General features: G+C 40.2%; 1 protein-coding gene across 2 annotated transcripts in view; it reads left to right on the top strand.

Moving 5' to 3' along the window:
- The window catches only part of ptprk (protein tyrosine phosphatase receptor type K), a 114,831-nt gene that overhangs the window by 87,533 nt on the left and 10,094 nt on the right, over positions 1-17,204 (top strand). Inside the window, exons 20-26 of one of the 2 annotated variants that reach the window (XM_080490351.1) lie at positions 5,169-5,304; positions 8,074-8,103; positions 11,117-11,277; positions 11,758-11,793; positions 14,057-14,244; positions 14,891-14,978; positions 15,304-15,380. In XM_080490351.1, the coding sequence (XP_080346477.1) occupies positions 5,169-5,304; positions 8,074-8,103; positions 11,117-11,277; positions 11,758-11,793; positions 14,057-14,244; positions 14,891-14,978; positions 15,304-15,380 (716 nt within the window). The remainder of the gene's footprint in view (positions 1-5,168; positions 5,305-8,073; positions 8,104-11,116; positions 11,278-11,757; positions 11,794-14,056; positions 14,245-14,890; positions 14,979-15,303; positions 15,381-17,204) is intronic. The other variant, XM_080490350.1, reaches the window with a different exon arrangement.

Below are 17,204 nucleotides of genomic sequence, written 5' to 3'. Positions count from 1 at the left end.
ACACACACACACACACACACACGAGTGCACATTCACTGTTTTGAGGAAAGATTTTTTTTTTTTTTAGAAATGCGGCTGATGGATCAGAGCTTAGTTCTGTGCAGTAAAAACAAGGATAAACATAAAAAGACATTATCATGTTTTCAACAAAATTGACAGTCCCTCGTTGTTGTTTAGCTATAAAGGACAGTGAAGGCATTTTAGTGTTTATTTGGTTAAAAATGGAGATGGAAGAGACAAGCAGAGGTGAAAAGTTGAAGGGAAATCGCACATGAACTCAACTATTGGGCTTATTTTTTTTACCTTGAATGTGTTTTTTGGCTGAAGTGCAACAGCAGCTCTATGAATGTGAATTACATAGAGTTGAAGGGATGAACTGATTCTGTTTTAAATGGATCTACAATAATGATGCCTATTTTTTTTTTCTTGGAGTTAAGAGTTAATTATGGAAACAGATTATTACTTTTTATGAACAAGAAAGATAATGGCTTGAAATTTACAAAAACCTAAACCCAAAGTAGAATACCAAAACATCTGATAGTAAGTCAAGTATCAGTCTACAAGTAATAAATTACTTGAAAGTGTTTTGGCACCATGGTAAAAACATGGATTCTTTACTTTTCATTTCATTTCACGGAATTAACATAGGCTGCTCCATACAGCTGCAAAATAATGTCATCATAATGTAACGTAACAAAGGAATAACAGCCTCCTGGTGGAGTAAAGACTGTCTGCTGAGGCCCTAATGAATGATATCAGCTCCATTTGGTAAAATTCCAAAACCTTTTGGATGCAATACTCTTTTATTCACTTAAAAGCGAGGCGTAGATACAGGAGTCGAAGGAAGTTTAAGTCAATTTCACCCAATGTGGTAAACACCGGTTGAAAGCTGTCCTTGTGAGCCATCTTAGATCTAATGCACTTGGGGCGTTATTGCAGTAAAGAGGTTAAGTTGGAGTCTAATGCGTCTCTGCACTCGGTTGCTTTGACCTTGAAGTGCAAAAGGCTCATAAAACTACACAATAAAAGCGACATCATTTTGAGGACAGTCGGCCCTAATGATTGTGGAATGAATCATTATGGCTGATTAATTTGAGATGATTAAGTATTTGTATAAAGACCCATCAAAGAACGGGCTGTGAAAAGGACATCAAACTCTGCGGCGTGTGGCATCTCTCCAGCGGCCAGGCTGTGAAGGGCCATCATTGTTTTGTTTTTTTCCAACCAAGATTTTCTTTTCTTTCTGAGCGTTCATGTTATTAAAGCCTCACTGATAAAAGTGTTTCTCATTTCTTCCCATGAGGTCGAGCAGATCAGGGTGGGGATGCAGTCATGTGAGGGACTGATCCTGTTGGAGTGCACATCAAAGCGCCAGTTCAGGCCCTCCAGTTCCTTGGAAAGTGTTACGTTTCCACACTGAAATTATCCAAAATGTGGGCGAGGGGGGGACTTTCTTGGGTCATCATATTTTAGGAGTAGCTGACGATTTCAGTTAATACAAGAAGCGGCGACTGCACTCAAAAGCTGCCTTTCCAAGATGTCCGCCTCTCTGACCCGAGGAGCTCTGAGTGAAGCAGAAAGGCTTTAGAAGGGATTTTAGAGGTTTTAACAAAATAACTGAGACGTACACACAAATGGACAAAGAGGTCAGACGACTGTCTTGTCCTTCTTCTGGCCGGCTCTCCGTGCGTGTGTGTGTGTGTGTGTGTGTGTGTGTGTGTGTGTGTGGGTGTGTGTGTGTGTGTGTGTGTGTGTGTGTGTGTGTGTGCAATGAAGCGTGCATCCAGGAAGGAGGATTAAGTGATGGTGGTCCTATTGGGTCATCTGGGGTCTTGTGTATTGTCACTGCTGCCGCAGGGTGTTGTGCATGGTCCGTGTGTGTGAGTGTAGGTGTCTGTGTGAGTGTGTGTGAATTGTGAATGTTAGTGTGCTGACCTGGATCATTTTTACAAACATTAAGAGCTGCTGTTGACATTATGAGGTCAGGCTGAGAATCCTTTTAAGATTTTTTTTTTGTTTTGTTTTGTTTTGTTTTGTTGCGCTTTCCTGTGTCTTTTTGATTGTTAAATCGAAATAAAAATAAGGTTTCCGGGGAACATGCAAAACCGCATATTTTCCAAGAGATAAATATAAATAGTCAAGCTCTTGGCCCTCACATCTGTTTGTATAAACATTATCTAAATAGGTAACTGCTGACTTTTTCATTGTTTTGTTGTGTTTTTGATCACACTCTAAACTGTGGAGTCTGACGTGGTCATCCACTCTCTCACTGTCAAACTGTGCCACAAGCTACTGTAATTGTTTAACTCTTCAGCTCCAATCATTTTATTTACTGGGGCTTTTTTTTTGTTTTTCTTCTTATTTTTATTATCAGTAAATCCCAAGGAGGCTAAAACTTCACATTCAATCAATTCTTGTGTAGCAAAGATGTGTGCAATAGAGCTGCACAGTTTAAAGAAAGTCAAACAGTTAAGAGCGTCAGTGAGCCACACCGATCCGTCACTGCCACAGTGTGTGCTTCATTTGGAAGCATTACCTCCTACAAACAGTGATCTAATTGTTACCACGCTCACCTCATAGTGGTTCAAGTCTTGGTTAGGACTGGGGGCCTTTCTGTGCCAAGTTTACATGTTCTTTCTGTGTGTGGAATTTCTCCAGATACCCTAGTTTCCTCCCACAGTCCAAAAACATTCTTCTTTTTTTTTTTAACAGATTTTTTGTGAATCCATTTTACAAAAAGAATCAATGCAGAATAAGGTCCACCTTCTTTCTTCTCTTCTCGGCTCACTCTGAGTTGTATGATTGTATTATATTGTTACATAATGACCCTGCATGAGATAGTGGCACCAAAAATAGTGTGGCAAAAACATTTCCAACAAAATATTATGCTAAGGTCATAAATATTAAGACAGCTACAGTGAGGGAGGGGCAGATTATCTTTATCTTGTTGATATTTAGCTTTAGAAGTGGATTATTGTTTGATAGACGTATTGCATTATGTTGAGTATTGTGCATATTTCTTTGAGTTGGATTATTGGGATTATCGTAATGCATGATAATGTTCTTATACCGCGGTCTGAACTATTCTGGTGTTATGAGATCACATCGCTAAGTCGAGCGCGGCTGCCTGAAAGCAGATGCTCTCCTTCTTTCTGCCGACTCCGCGATCCACGCCGTTCAATCTCCGCTGCGGCGCGTGCCATACATGGCTGGAGAATTATAGACCGAACTGAAGAAATCAGGGAGTTCAGTCAATTCTCTGAAGTCATCAGGAACAGAAATGAGTTTGACTGGGAGTAATATACGGTGACATTGCAGCAGAGACACTGGACAGCTACAGTCAAATTGCAATTTAAAAGCATTTCCCAATGAGAGTGTGAAGCACAGGACAGCCTGAAATCTCCCGGCAAGGCCAGCAGCAGACACACACAATTGATTATTTCTTTTCATGTGTTCGTCCCGCCGATGTCTGTTTGTTTTGAATGCTTTCAGTGGTGAGACTCCAGCTGGAGATTTCACGTAGTAAATGTGAAGAAATACAAATCAGTTTTGATGTACATGAAACACTTTTAGCTCAATTGTGATGGAGCTCAAGAAGAAGGTACTGACCAAGAGATGAACTCTTTTTTTTGTGCACCATCTGCTGCAAATTGTCCGTAGTTGTAGACCCTTTTGTCTGCAAAAGTACACCGCAACCATATTAATGAAAAATGTGCTGTTGGCCCCAATCGCTCAATTCGTAGGACAAATAACCGCCTCAAACAAAAGTTGGGTCTATATTTGCTACCTGCGTAATAGTTGCCATGGTGTTTGAGCTGCACTTTTCTGTATTTTCTTTGCAGTGAATATTTAAAGAATTGATATTTACCTGATCTTTAGCGCAGGGATGATTAAACCGTCCCAATTTACATGGCGCGTCTGGATGCGTTTCTGTGTCAAGCGCACCACTTTCCCGACGTTAGAGTGTCTTTCGCAAAGGCCTCTACGAAGAAGACAAACATTTTTTGTTGTTGTTTTTTCCTGAGGCTGCTAAACAGCACTTTTTTTCCAACCTGAGTATAGAGTTTTAGGGGTTACATAAGATGCTCACGAAAAAGTAGATGTCAGTATTTTGAGCATTTGTTTGGAAGTGAATAGGACTGCAAATGCTGAATAATCAAAGCTCCTGTAAATGCTGAATGACTCAGTTTCTCGGCTTTACTTCTCCCTGCATGTTGAACTGGTTCTACTGTTATTGCTTTGCAGTGAGGATATCTGTGCGTCAAGGTCCAGTAAGGGGCATTTCTATATGATGTTTGCGTGGTTTTGCCCATGTGGGTATGGGATCTCTCCAGGTGAGGAATTGGTAACCTGGGCTAGATTTATGTCGCCTGATCAACTTGAACTGGCTCTATAAAGTGGTTATCTTCTGTCAGAAAAGATCCGATCTACAAAGAAAGGGCGAGGTTGAACACATGATAATGTATCTGCTCTTTGCTCAAAAGCTCACCCATCTGTTAGAAAACCCGGATAACTACATTTTCTCAAGACTATTTGGCTTCTGCTTAATTTGTTTTCTCATTTTGCAAACAGCTTCAGTTTCCTACAGCAAAAGTCATGCTTGTCAATGGAAAATATGTCCAGTAGAAACGAGCCATTTTAAATGCCTTTCCCGAGTAGCAGTAGCTTAAAAAAAAAGAAAAAGTCAGCATCTGTCCAGCAGTAATGGTCACATAATGATCCATACAAGAGCCACAAGCAAAGTCAAGCTCACAAAGCTTTTAGTTTGTGAGTGAGTGATATTTCACAGGTGTGAGGGGCACTTTTTTCACCTCTTTTCTCCAGCAAACATTAGCCCCTAAAAGCTCCCAAAAACTAAAGGCGAGCTGTAAAAAAAAGAAAACTACTGTTAAAATGTTCAACATATTTTCTTTTTCTTCTAAAGCAATGCAGTGTTTTCCCTGTAACTTTCCTCACTACCGCTGCTGGTTTGTGTGCGTGATTTATAGTTAAAGCTTACAAAATGTCCTTTTTTATCTTTAAATTGTTGTTTTACTTAGTCACATCCAAAGTAATTTGCAAATAAAATCGCACAAGTCACAGTGCAACAAGATACACCGTCATACCAAGTTGTACTCATAAATATTGGAGTCTTCGTCCCTAACTCGGTTCACTTTCCTCATTTCTAGGTGCAACGGAGGAGCCAGAAGTTGTCCCAGACCCGGCGAAACAGACAGATCGGGTAGTGAAAATTGCCGGGATCAGCGCGGGTGTTCTGGTGTTCATACTGCTGGTGCTGGTCGCCATCCTGTTGGTCAAGAAGAGGTGAGTGACAGTTGTTAACCACCCGAAGCAGCTCTTATGTGGAGTTCGATAACAAGTGCAGATGCCACGCAGCCAATACTGGATGTAAGTGGCGAACGCATGCAGATGCAAGAACAAGAAGACTCAAACGTGCCTTTAAATCCATTTTCCCGTTTTGTGTTGGTCCAGTACTTACTGTAGTAACACCATCTTCCATCCATCCACCATAAACGTTGATCTCCCCCCAGGAACCAATGTGACTGCTTCCTAAAGTGTGTTTTCCACAAATTCAGGAAAAGAAGTTAGAAAGTCGTACCTGAAAGTTGTGCGACTTTGTGCAAGAGAGAGTAAAGGGGATGCTTTTGAATCAAACTTAAGTGAGCGCCAACAGACAACAATCGACTCATGTGAGAGCATTAAAAAAAAAGCACGGATTATTTTCATTATCTTTACATTGATATATCCACCACAGGCAGATAATGCAGTGTGTTGGAAGATAGACGTAAAAGAGATGTTTGCTAAGCAGTTTATAAAAAGAAGTAGCAGCTGAAACGATTGTGTCCAGGTACTTGGGTTGTTTGTAAGTGATAATGATGAATATAGTGATTTGTACTTAGTCCGTTCTTTAAGAAACACATCAAGAGGAGTTAGAGCTGAAACAGCGCGAGGAGAAACGGCTTTGGTCTGAGCTGTGCTGAGTTGGTGCGGAGCTCCACCATGTGGTGTTCAAACACAGCTACACCATGAAAATGATCAACAGCACCTCAGTCGTTATTCGAAATCGACCAAGGCAGGAATGAAGAGAAGGCTCGTCCAGAGAGGGTTTAACTTGCTAATTGTATTCTAGTATTTCAAGAAAGAATCATGCAAAAAAGTAAAAAAAACACATTTTATTTTATTCACAATTGTGTTTTTGTCCTATGTTTCTCATTTAGAACCAGAGAAACATACCTGCAAGCTCCATTACTCATGTACCATTGCAGAGAATTGCACACTTCTGTCGTATCTGCAAATTAGGGGAAATAAAACTGGACAAACCTCTGACCATGTCCAAAAGATGGTTAAAAGAAAAGTTGAATCCTGCAGCCTAAACCTACACGTGTTGTTTCTGCTGAAAATGCTCTCTGCAGTCCATCAGGCAAAAATAAACAGAACAGGAGCATTCCAAAAATGAGTCTGGCAAACTAAATGAGGTGGCTGTTAAGCCACTTTGTGAAAACTATTCTTTAATTGTTTGATGCTTGGGCATGGTTTTTGCTCAGTATTCAGTAAATAGACTTTCTTGGCTACATGTGATTTTAACTGTGATCTATCGATTAATAGTATAGGGACCACAAACAACACAATTCCATATTTTAGTCACATAAATTCAGTTTGAAAAACGAGCTTGATCTGATCGGTGTACTCACTGACAGGTTCATATCTTGCACCTCCACGCATCTCCACTTTAAAGTAATTAATTAATGAATAATTCTGAGCAAGCGTCTTGTGATTTCCTCTGAACTCTGAAACATTGCATCTTGCCAGCAGCACCGGGAACAGAGTCTTCCAATTACAACCAATCATAGTCTCACCCAGCAAAGCAAAAACAATTAGAAGATATTAAATTACAGTCGGCAATGAACTCTGGAGAACTCTTGCAGCCCCTGACCTCGATATTTTTATTTTAATCTGCATAATGAATTTCCATGAGACAGCAGTCAAGCTGCAGCTTCACAGTGAAACTCTTAATAGTCGACGATCACCAAGCAGACGGAGCTCAAAGTGTGGAGTCGAGCCTGTTTGGGCTCTCCTGTCTTAACTCTGCTTATCTTGTTAAATATCTCACTGTATATGAGAGACCGTGTGCACTCAGTCAGTGGCCTGGCTGCTGTTACACATTAAACATTATCTGTCCCCTGAGTGTTTTGTCTCCTTGACTGGGATTGGATTTAGTGTCTGGTATTGCTGCGCATCTGAACTGCAGCGTCTGTGAAGCTCAACTCCAAATGATGCATTTAGACAGTAAACTACTACAAGTAAACGTGGTTGTGTTACTCACAAATGCCATACTGGTCCGAAATGGTGATGCTGATCAGAGGACAACACCGTCTTTCACGAGGCTCTTAGTTGGGACGATAAGGGACGTAGCAGCACTGGTTTTCGAAAAGAATCTGAGCGTTCACGTCAGCCTCACGATGAGCCGGAGGTAGTTTTCTCTTTCCATGAAGGTTTCTGGGGAGATCAATCTTCATTGTCATCAAACCTTTTATACAACTTTTGAACAATACTGCATCTTTAAAATGGAGGGACATGATGACATTGCAAAGACATCCTGCTGGCTTCACAGGAAGCAAGCTGCTTGGTGTTTCAGAACGGATAGCTTTGTGTCGGTTTCGGAGCGAATATTTAGCATTCACAGGAGTGAGTGACAGAAAAGGGTCATTAACTGATTAGGGCTAATTCTCTAATCAGGTCACAGTGAATGTAGTTTTAAAATATTGCATGGATATTTTAAAAGGATGTGACAGAGGAAGACTGCATGTTGATAGGTTGATTTAGATCATTTCTTGTTGTAATTATTTAGCATTTACTTTGAGTTTTGACTTTTTCCAAAGAAACAGGGCCCATAGATCCTATGGCACCCCTCCTTGCATGACCCTCTAGTTTTAGCATACAAAAGGGTGTTTTGTTTTTTTTGTTTGTTTTTTTTCATTTACGTTGTTACTGGTCTAGAGAGGACAGTATTGTCCTAATTTGCATATTCCCTTGTGTCTCACTCTTTGCTTTCTGATTGGCTCACAACCCCAGGAGGACCTACTATTCATACTCTTATTACCTGTAAGTAAACAACCAACAAACAGTCAGCTCACCCAGCTGCTGCTACTTTACTGGGCGAACTCCTAGTGGCTAGTTGTTGTTATTTTTAAAGATGCAGTATACTTTTTTCAAGACAAAACACATTTTCAGCTCTGATCAACCAGCCAAAGCCATCATCATTGACACCTCGCCAGGGTGGGGGTCAGTTCACTTTCATGTCAGTCGATTCAGGATGTTCAATGAGCTCCTTGTTTACGTTTGACTTTATTCGCTTTATTTTTGAAACCTTATGATAACTGGCTTTCAATAACAAACGGTTTCCTATGTAAAACTAAAAAGACATAAGTGATGAATGATTAGTGTTCCTGGAGGTGGTTTTTTTTTTTATTTTATTTTTTTAAAGAACTGAACTGATAGTGAATTGACTTCAGCCCCGGTGTCCTCTACATGCTCCAAAGTTGCTCTGAAGCAGGCTTATGAAGGCCAGAGTTGGCCTCAAACCAGACCAAAGCGGGCCAAAGTGGGACGACACCGGCCCGAGCGTGTTATTTGAAAAAAGAATGCTGCACTTGTGACTTGTAGCTCTTTGTGTGCATGTAGTCATGTGATCATCCATCCGCCAATCAAGTCACAGGTATCATGGTGAACCTCTCCTCGTGGTGGATCTGAACCAGAAGGGTTTTTCCTTTTATGGGGCCTCCCTCCGGTGTTATGTTTGTAGTTTCTTACCGTGGTTTTCTTCTGCTGTGGGTGCTTCTCCTGCTGTGACCGAGATGAATTCTCAACCGGGAATCAGCACCGAGTTCAAAAAGAGAGGAATTCTTTTAAGTGTTTTTTTTTTTTTCCGAACTTTGATTTCAGTCTTGAGGGCTTCTCCCCTGCCACCACCGAGCAAAGAACAGTGGAAAGAATCAATTTCTTGTTTTTTCAAACGTTCAAATTCGGTGCAAAAGTAGCATAGCTTCGTGTCAACAGAAAACACTGATTTATATGATATCATATGCATAATTTAATGACTGAATCCTGATCTTGGAACAGGGGTGTCAAAAAGATCTTTGTTCCAGGGCCATATCTTCATCTTAAGTTGGCCAGACTAGTAAATCATAATAGTCTTAATTATGTCAACTTCAAATGAGTTCTCTTTGGTTTGTTGTGAAGAGGTGTGAGTAAATTATGAAAGATTCAACATTTTACCCCTAAACAAGTTGAGATATTTTAAGAAAAATTCATTCAGATTCACTTTTGTCATGTTTAAGTATGCCTCCTGGTACAAAATATTATGAAGTGTCCAAAACACATGGCACCAATTTGGAGCTTGTACTCTCGCCTTAAATTATTTTGCAACCAAAGGTGCAACAAATGACACATATTTCTAATTGATTACCTTTAACATGCATGTTTTCACAAATTCTCCCTTGCAGTATCTCAGCTGCGACCAGTCATTTTTACAACACGCCATGTTTGACACCCCTTGCAATAAATATCCTCTCTAGGCCCCAGCTGCGCTCTTCTTTTTCTCTCCTCGTGTCTCATTCTCGTTCACTGACGTTTAAAATGCTGGTGTACAGTACAGACACTTGTGTCTGTGTTTGATATGGTGGGACAATCAATAACTCGGCCAAAAACACACACAAACAGCTGCGCTATGTTAATGTTATGTGTCTACTGAGTGTGTGTGTGGTCGTAGAGGTGGAGTTGGTGTATTTTGGGGTCAAGAGGTAAATTACGCACAAGAACAGCATGCTTTCTGTCTCGTTACTGAGATGAAATCAGAGCTGTACATTGCATCAGTTTGGCAGCAATCACAAGCGCATTTAATCAATGCAAAACACCAGATGTCCTCTTTTGCAGCTGCAGCCGCAAATCTTTCATCGACTTGTTCAATTTGTGTTTGAGATCAAATTGCACAGAAAGTTTGTAGTTAACCCTCGGACTGCAGCGAGGCAGTGATTGAGCTGCCGTCCTAACTGATGCACATCTATGGCTCTGGGTATACGACAGTCCTGCACGCTTTGTCATGCTCGACATAACAAGTCCTCATGAGATGTTTTCCCTGCAGTTTTACGGACTGAACACAGTGAGAGTTTAACCTGAACAGGATACTCGGATGGTTTCATTTTAACCTGGGTTTTTTTTTTTTTTTTTTTTTTCTTCGCTGGGCACTAATGGAATAAACACAAACATTTGCTTTTTGTTTATTTATTCTGGCTTTTGCTTTTGTTAAATAGAGAAGCACAAAAAAAAAGACAGTAGACAGACATCAAGTGTCTCTAAACTGTGCCCCACTTTCTCATAACAGTGAACCATTCATGATATGACCTTCAGGCCTTCCTCCTATTCAGTGATAACTGGCTGATTTCCCCTGAGCTTCAGTGGCTTTTAAATCATTCACAAACTTTTTTTAATCAAGTTTTTTTTTTTTTTTGCTGTCAGATTGATATACTTGATATTCTTGCCATTTCTGACTTGTTTATTAAAAGCTCAGTTCTCCTCCGCAACCCATTGCGAGACATGGACATCTCACAGTGGTCTGGGGAGATACCCTCAATATTTCAGAAATGATGCTCATTTTCTTCATTTTGATCAACAAAATAGACGTAAAATTGCTAGTTTCATCTGACGGCTCTTCCGCACAGAGATTGAAGCTGGTTTTCCTCAAGCCACATGTAGGTTAGGGTTTTTTTTTTCTCCCCTTGGTTTAATACTAAAAGCTATTTCTCCTTGGCTCCTATAGTGGGTTAAATGCTGCCATTTAAAAATGAGCCTCTCCTCTACCTTCCTTGCTTGTTCTCTTATCTTTTTTCTTCTCCCTTCCTTTCTGCTTTTCACCCTTTTTTCTTCCAAGCTTCAAGAATCAGCAGCCAGCACCCCCCAGCCAAGAAAAAGCTCCCATATCTATTACAAAATTAGGCTGCACGTTAACAAACAAAACAAAAAAACGGAGCTCTTTGCAAGGCTGGGGTCTGCAGGCTAGTTGATGTCTGCAGACTTGTTCATGCGACGCCTGACTGTGTCTCTTTCTGCCCCATGACAGGAAACTGGCAAAAAAACGTAAAGACGCGATCGGGACGACCCGGCAGGAAATGACACACATGGTGAACGCTATGGACCGCAGCTATGCTGACCAGAGCACTCTGCACGGAGAGGATCCCATGGCCGTTACCTTCATGGACTCCCACAACTACAACAACCGATGTAAGTTCATAAATTCAATAACTGAAGTAAAGAAACATATATGGCAGCTTTTTTTCTATTTCTTCCTACTTCATTCTGACATGTGTAGACTGGTCAAATCTATTTTCTCCTCTGTCTACAGACGTTACATTTCTCTTATGTGAATGCATTTTGCTAAGTTTCTTTTACTAACAGCCTGGCTTCAACTTAATAAGTCGCACGTAATGGTAATCTTTATTTTTGGCTATGGTTGATTGATGACTTATTGATGTTCTGTCAGTCAAGTAATGTTTAAGGAAATTACTTCTTTGGGGTTTAACACTTAAAACCTCAATAAATAATTCAGTGTGTGTAAAAATAATAATAAAACCCTGCAACATGTCACACTCAATATATTAGGAGGTGTGCAAATAGTGTAGTTGCAACTTTATAAAAAAGATTATTATTTCATGAATTTAAGAGCATTTAAATTGTTATTCCTCACCATGTTCCCTCCTGCAGTGCCCAACGACCCTCTGGTTCCTACTGCTGTGTTAGGTGAGACTTCTGGTGTGGTTCGACATGTCAGATTCATCACCGACATAAACCCTGTAGTGATCACCCGTCATGACCATGTAGCTCCTGTGCTTGTAGCCCCCAACTTGTTTGTCCCTGTGCGTCATCACATCAGCCCCGCGTGTGCGTAGCTGTGGCTGCCGGACAACTCAAAAGTCTCATGATATTTATTTGCTTCATAGTTTTGTTATTTTGAAATGTCTGGTATTTTCCTGCTGGATGTTTGACACGGTCTCCGTAGAATTCCCACAAATACAAAGATATCAAAGCAAACTTAAAGAAGCATGATGAAACAACATATGTGAGGACTGTAAAACGTGGGTTCAGTTTTAATAGTTTCTGCCAACTCTGCATAAAACACGTCTGGTATTAAAAGAAAAAAACTGCGACAGCCGAGCGTTTCATCCGTCTCCCCGTGGTTTCCACAGGTTCAGTCACTCTCAATCCAAGCCACCGTCTCTGCTTCCCACTGAGAGTTATTGATATTCGCAGTAATTACCGTCATTCTCCCTCAGAGACCTCATTATTTCCTCAGTTTGGAGATGTTTTAAGGCGTTCCATTTTCTGTCCCAAAAATGACAGGAATTGAAGCTTAAAAGGGGGAAGACAATTTGTCAGGTTGCCACGACAAAGTGACTGCAGATTAAATCTGTGACAACACTGAACAAGTTAGTGCCTGCAGCCCTGTGTCGTTGGCAGAGTTTTTCTTTTTCTTTTTTTTTTTTTCCCTGCGCATTGGATCTAAAGGCCTGCTCGAGTATCAACCATCTGTGTTATTCCCCAGGCTTGTTTTTGGTGCCGCTGCCCAAGCCTGAGTGTCTGAATCATGAAAGCTGCAGCTTTTGCCAAGTTGAACGTTGTCTCCAGCTCCAGTGTTGCGCTGCAATGTGTTTATCGTTACTTTAGTCAAGTGTTGACACTGCAGCAACCACGTGGCGTTGTAACGTTGCCTTAAGGGCTCCACAACCCACAGCACCACCAAACCCTGTTAATTAACCGTTCCGTAGCCTCTAATTTGGAGTGAAGGCTGCAGTTACAATCTGTCTCGGCCAATCACTTCATAGAGGGGTTAAGAAGTAGCGGGAAGTAGCGAGTTGAGAGGCAGTGTCAGGTCAAGTTTACTGTTAATTGGCCTGACGAGGGCTTAACAAACCTTTAACAATCAGTAATGAGCTAACATGTCCTCGGAGCAGAGAAAAGCATCAGCCAGATGAAATAAACAGTGTCACTTAATAAACAGTGGTGACGATGAAATCAGCCGGTTGTGCTGCAACCTCCAGCGACTCAATTATACTACCTGTCAGTTTGTGCTTTACTACTGTCAGCTCGCATATTTCCCACAGAATAGAAGTGTTCGCCCGAAACTGCAGTAAACAATTTGACGCTGTTAATTACCTGCAACTTCAAAACCTTTTTAACTTGCATATGCTTCAAACACTCAATAATCAAAGCAGTTATTCTCTTATGCACCATATCACTAAATATTCCTTAGTTTTAATTACTTATATTCACCCCCATTTAGAAACCAGTTGTGATCATTTCACGATAGTGATATTTGAGTATCATGCATTAAAATTTAATTTATTGTTATATTTCAAATAATTCTGCCAAGTATAATACCACTAGATGGCACTGCGGCAAACTTCAAACAGAGTACGCAGCATTAAAGCTCATTTTGTCTTTACTGTCTTTTCTCCTGAGTGCTTCATTGTTTCGTGAGATCATCTGCTACGTCTTTGCATCATCCATCGTCTACAAACTCATGAGCGCTGTGTGAATACGTCAAAATCCCTGCACTCACCTTTAGATGATGTAGAAAGTCTGCACAACTTCTACTTTTCTCCTGCAGTCTCACTGACTGGTTTTACTCTTTCTCTTTTCTGCTGCTTTAATGTGTAGTTCCAATCACAGGTGAGTATAAGCTGAGAAAAAACGATTTATTTATTTTTTCAAGTGAAATGAGAAAACAGAATAGAATTTTGTATACTCATATATGTTATCCCTGTACTCTGCCTGTAAATTACTTTTTTGCTTTAATTAGAATACCTTCTAATGTCCATTGTTTGGATCTGCTAATAGAAATGATTCAATTAAATTGTGTTACATCCTGGTCACCTTAAAAAACTGTTTAGAGATCAATAAGTGGAAGAAAAGATTCTGACAGGTGGTGAAAAAAAAAAAAAAAAACTTACTGGAAGCCATTTGTTGAAATCAGCTTCTAACCTCTGCTGTTTCTCTCTTCCAGATGAGAACCACAGTGCTTCTGCAGCGGAGAACAGCAGGCTGCTGGACGTTCCTCGTTATCACTGCGAAGGCACCGAGTCCCCTTATCAGACAGGACAACTTCACCCTGCCATCAGAGTGGCGGATCTGCTGCAGCACATCAACCTGATGAAAACCTCCGACAGCTACGGCTTCAAGGAGGAATACGAAGTAAGATTGTTATTATCAGTACTACTGTCTCCAGCCTGCTCGGCTGCAGATACTTTTGTTCCTATATTGCAGGAATTTAAGACTTTGTGATGAAGTGAAAAAATGTTTATGTCTTATATTAAGCTGTCAGCATTATGCTGAGTTCTGTATAACTGTGCTGAATGGAATCCACTTGACAACACCACAGCCAGCTGCAGGGGCTGAAGCCGTCTTGTCATTGTTGTTAACAAGCTGTTCGAAGGCTTTAGAAATGCTGTATCTTACTGTTATTGGCTACAAGAATGAGGCGCTATATAACAAGCAGTGAAGCCGGAGCATGAGAGGGCCAAAAGCTGGAGCGACCCACTGAGGTAATAGGCTGAGGACACTGGGAGCTGTATAGAGACCGTATGTAAGGAGGAAACTACAACTTACTGTATGTAAGCAGTTCAGCAAGGTTGTACTGTGAAGCATGAGAGCACTTTTGTTCCATTCCACAGTGGAAAGTATCAGCTGCTGTTTACTGCCACGTGTCCAGATCTTTCTGAAAACAAGATTTGGTCCTGGCAACTTTTTCCTAACATGAGCCATGTTTTTTAAAAGATTTTTAAACTTTCATGACGCGTAATTTTCCCTCCATTGTTTTTTTCTGCTGTTGGTTTTACAGAGCTTCTTCGAGGGCCAGTCGGCCTCCTGGGACGTGGCCAAGAAAGAGCAGAATCGCACCAAAAACCGCTACGGAAACATTATAGCATGTAAGCTTCAGTTCTTATTCCTGCGCTTTTCATAAGCAGTGCGAAAAGTGCTTTGCAGGGGGAAGAAGAAGGGGAATTAAAAACTACAGTGAAACAGTAAGTTGAAATAAGCAGAATTCAGTGCACAAGGTTAAAAATCAAGAGAAGAGAAAACTTGAACTGAGCAATCAGTTGGTAAATAAATATAGAACAGTTTGTTAACATCAATACCATTCTCTATTCACCAGAAAAGGGTTATATAATCAATCGTTGTGAATGATTACCCCTGTTGTGTTCTATGACTCCGCCTCTCTCCCCCTCACTGTCTCCAATCGTCTTTATTTAGATGACCATTCAAGGGTTATTCTCCAGCCAATAGAAGATGACCCGTCCTCCGATTACATCAACGCCAACTACATCGATGTAAGTGGAAACGCATCGAATGCTACTATTGGCTCCCAACGAAACCAACGAAACCACACTCCCTCGCTCGTATGTCAGGCCTCTATACCTTTATTGCGTCTACTCGTCATCCATTGTGCCATTTGATGCATCCAGCCACCCTGAACACTCATCACACGCACAGTGCCCGTGTCTTTCCTCATCGTTTATTCATCGTTCACTCATCCATTCAGAGCTGCTTCTTTTTTTTCTTCTTCTTATGATCAATATGAGCAGATATTAAGCAGCTTCTCCGATTTGCAGAGTGAGAGAGAAATCACTCCAGAAACAAAAGGACGTCTTCGGTAACTTGGTCAAGAAATATTCTGACACAAAATCATAAAAAAAACTTGTTTCTCTGTTTACGATAAAGCACCCTTATAAAAGTAGACCTGGAGCAACACACAAAAGAAAACTAAACAAAGAAACGCACTATGCAATCTGTGTGGTCAGAAAATACCTTTATTTGGTTTCATCAGAGTTTAGGGAAAAAGCGTTTTCATGTCATCTGAAAACTTGAGGCCTTGACAGTGGAATTGATTTCTTTTTTTAAATACACTATTTATATTTTTTTTACTGGGGATTTAATATAAAAGATTGAATATTGCATGCATATAAAGCATGATCTATTTCACCGAAATGTCCATCCTTATTGGATGTGTCAATAAATAATTATTTGAAGTTTATGGCATGTATTTCAGGCAGTACCTTAAACAAGCACTGAATTAAATAACTAAGATCATATTTAACCCTTTATTGGACAAGTGACCATATTTGTTCATTTGGACTTTTCTGTGGTTTCTTCCTAATGAATCATCCTAAATTGACGATACTAGAATGCATAGTCACATTGTTATTGTAAACGTTGATGCTGTGGTCAGTGCAACTGACTGTACTCACTTTATATATAGCACAGAGCCACAGTACATTTTGAAAATATGGCCAGTTTTTCCTGAGTGTCACATTTAGGCCACTTTTTGCAACTAATCAATGATATAATAAGATAGTGGTACTCAATAGTATGATGCCAACATCTTACAGAACTCCTGGTGGAAACCTATCTGAAGATAATGGTAAAATGTTGAGCGTGTGTGACTTTAATAGGTTTATAAGTGGTAAATTTGCACTGAATTGAAAGATTTTAAAACATATTTAAATGATCTTTCAATTAAGTGGTAAATTTGCACTGAATTGAAAGATTTTAAAACATATTTAAATGATCTTTCTGTAACGCTGAACAGATTTTTTCCCTGGCGGACTGAGCCAGACATACACTTTCGCTGTTTCTGTGTTACTAATTTGAGCAATTTTAACATAACCTTTCATTCATACGGTCATCATTCATCCATTCATCCATTAGCTTCCACCTCCAACTCTTCATCCTGCTGTGACTTTCACCAGTTGGCTGCATGTGAATCACCACCATTCATGTTGTGCTTCTTCAGTGCTAATGCTTTATTTCACGCGCATGCTACCAGTCACATTAAGATAGAATTAGAATGAATAGATTGGACACTCCTCTTTTTTATTGTTGAAACTTTATTTTCTCAAAGTGGATGAGGACACCTGTCATATTAAATACACGAGTGGACCTTTATGTGTGAGGATGGTCAAAAGTCACCGGGGTGTGTCCTTTCTAATTCATCTAATTTGAAGTTTTAGATCATTTTTTTGCTTTGTTTTGTTTTCATCTCTTCTTTTGCATGTCGTGTTCAAACTCCCATTATGTCTATGCAGCTTTTCTTTTCTCTGATTGACACTCACTGACATTGTTGTGCTTTCTTTCTTTCTTTCTTTCTTTCCTTC

The sequence above is a fragment of the Lipophrys pholis genome, assembly GCF_963383615.2.
Source record: "Lipophrys pholis genome assembly, chromosome: 21".
Taxonomy (NCBI): Eukaryota; Metazoa; Chordata; class Actinopteri; order Blenniiformes; family Blenniidae; genus Lipophrys; species Lipophrys pholis.
This window is presented reverse-complemented; position numbering and strand designations above follow the sequence as displayed.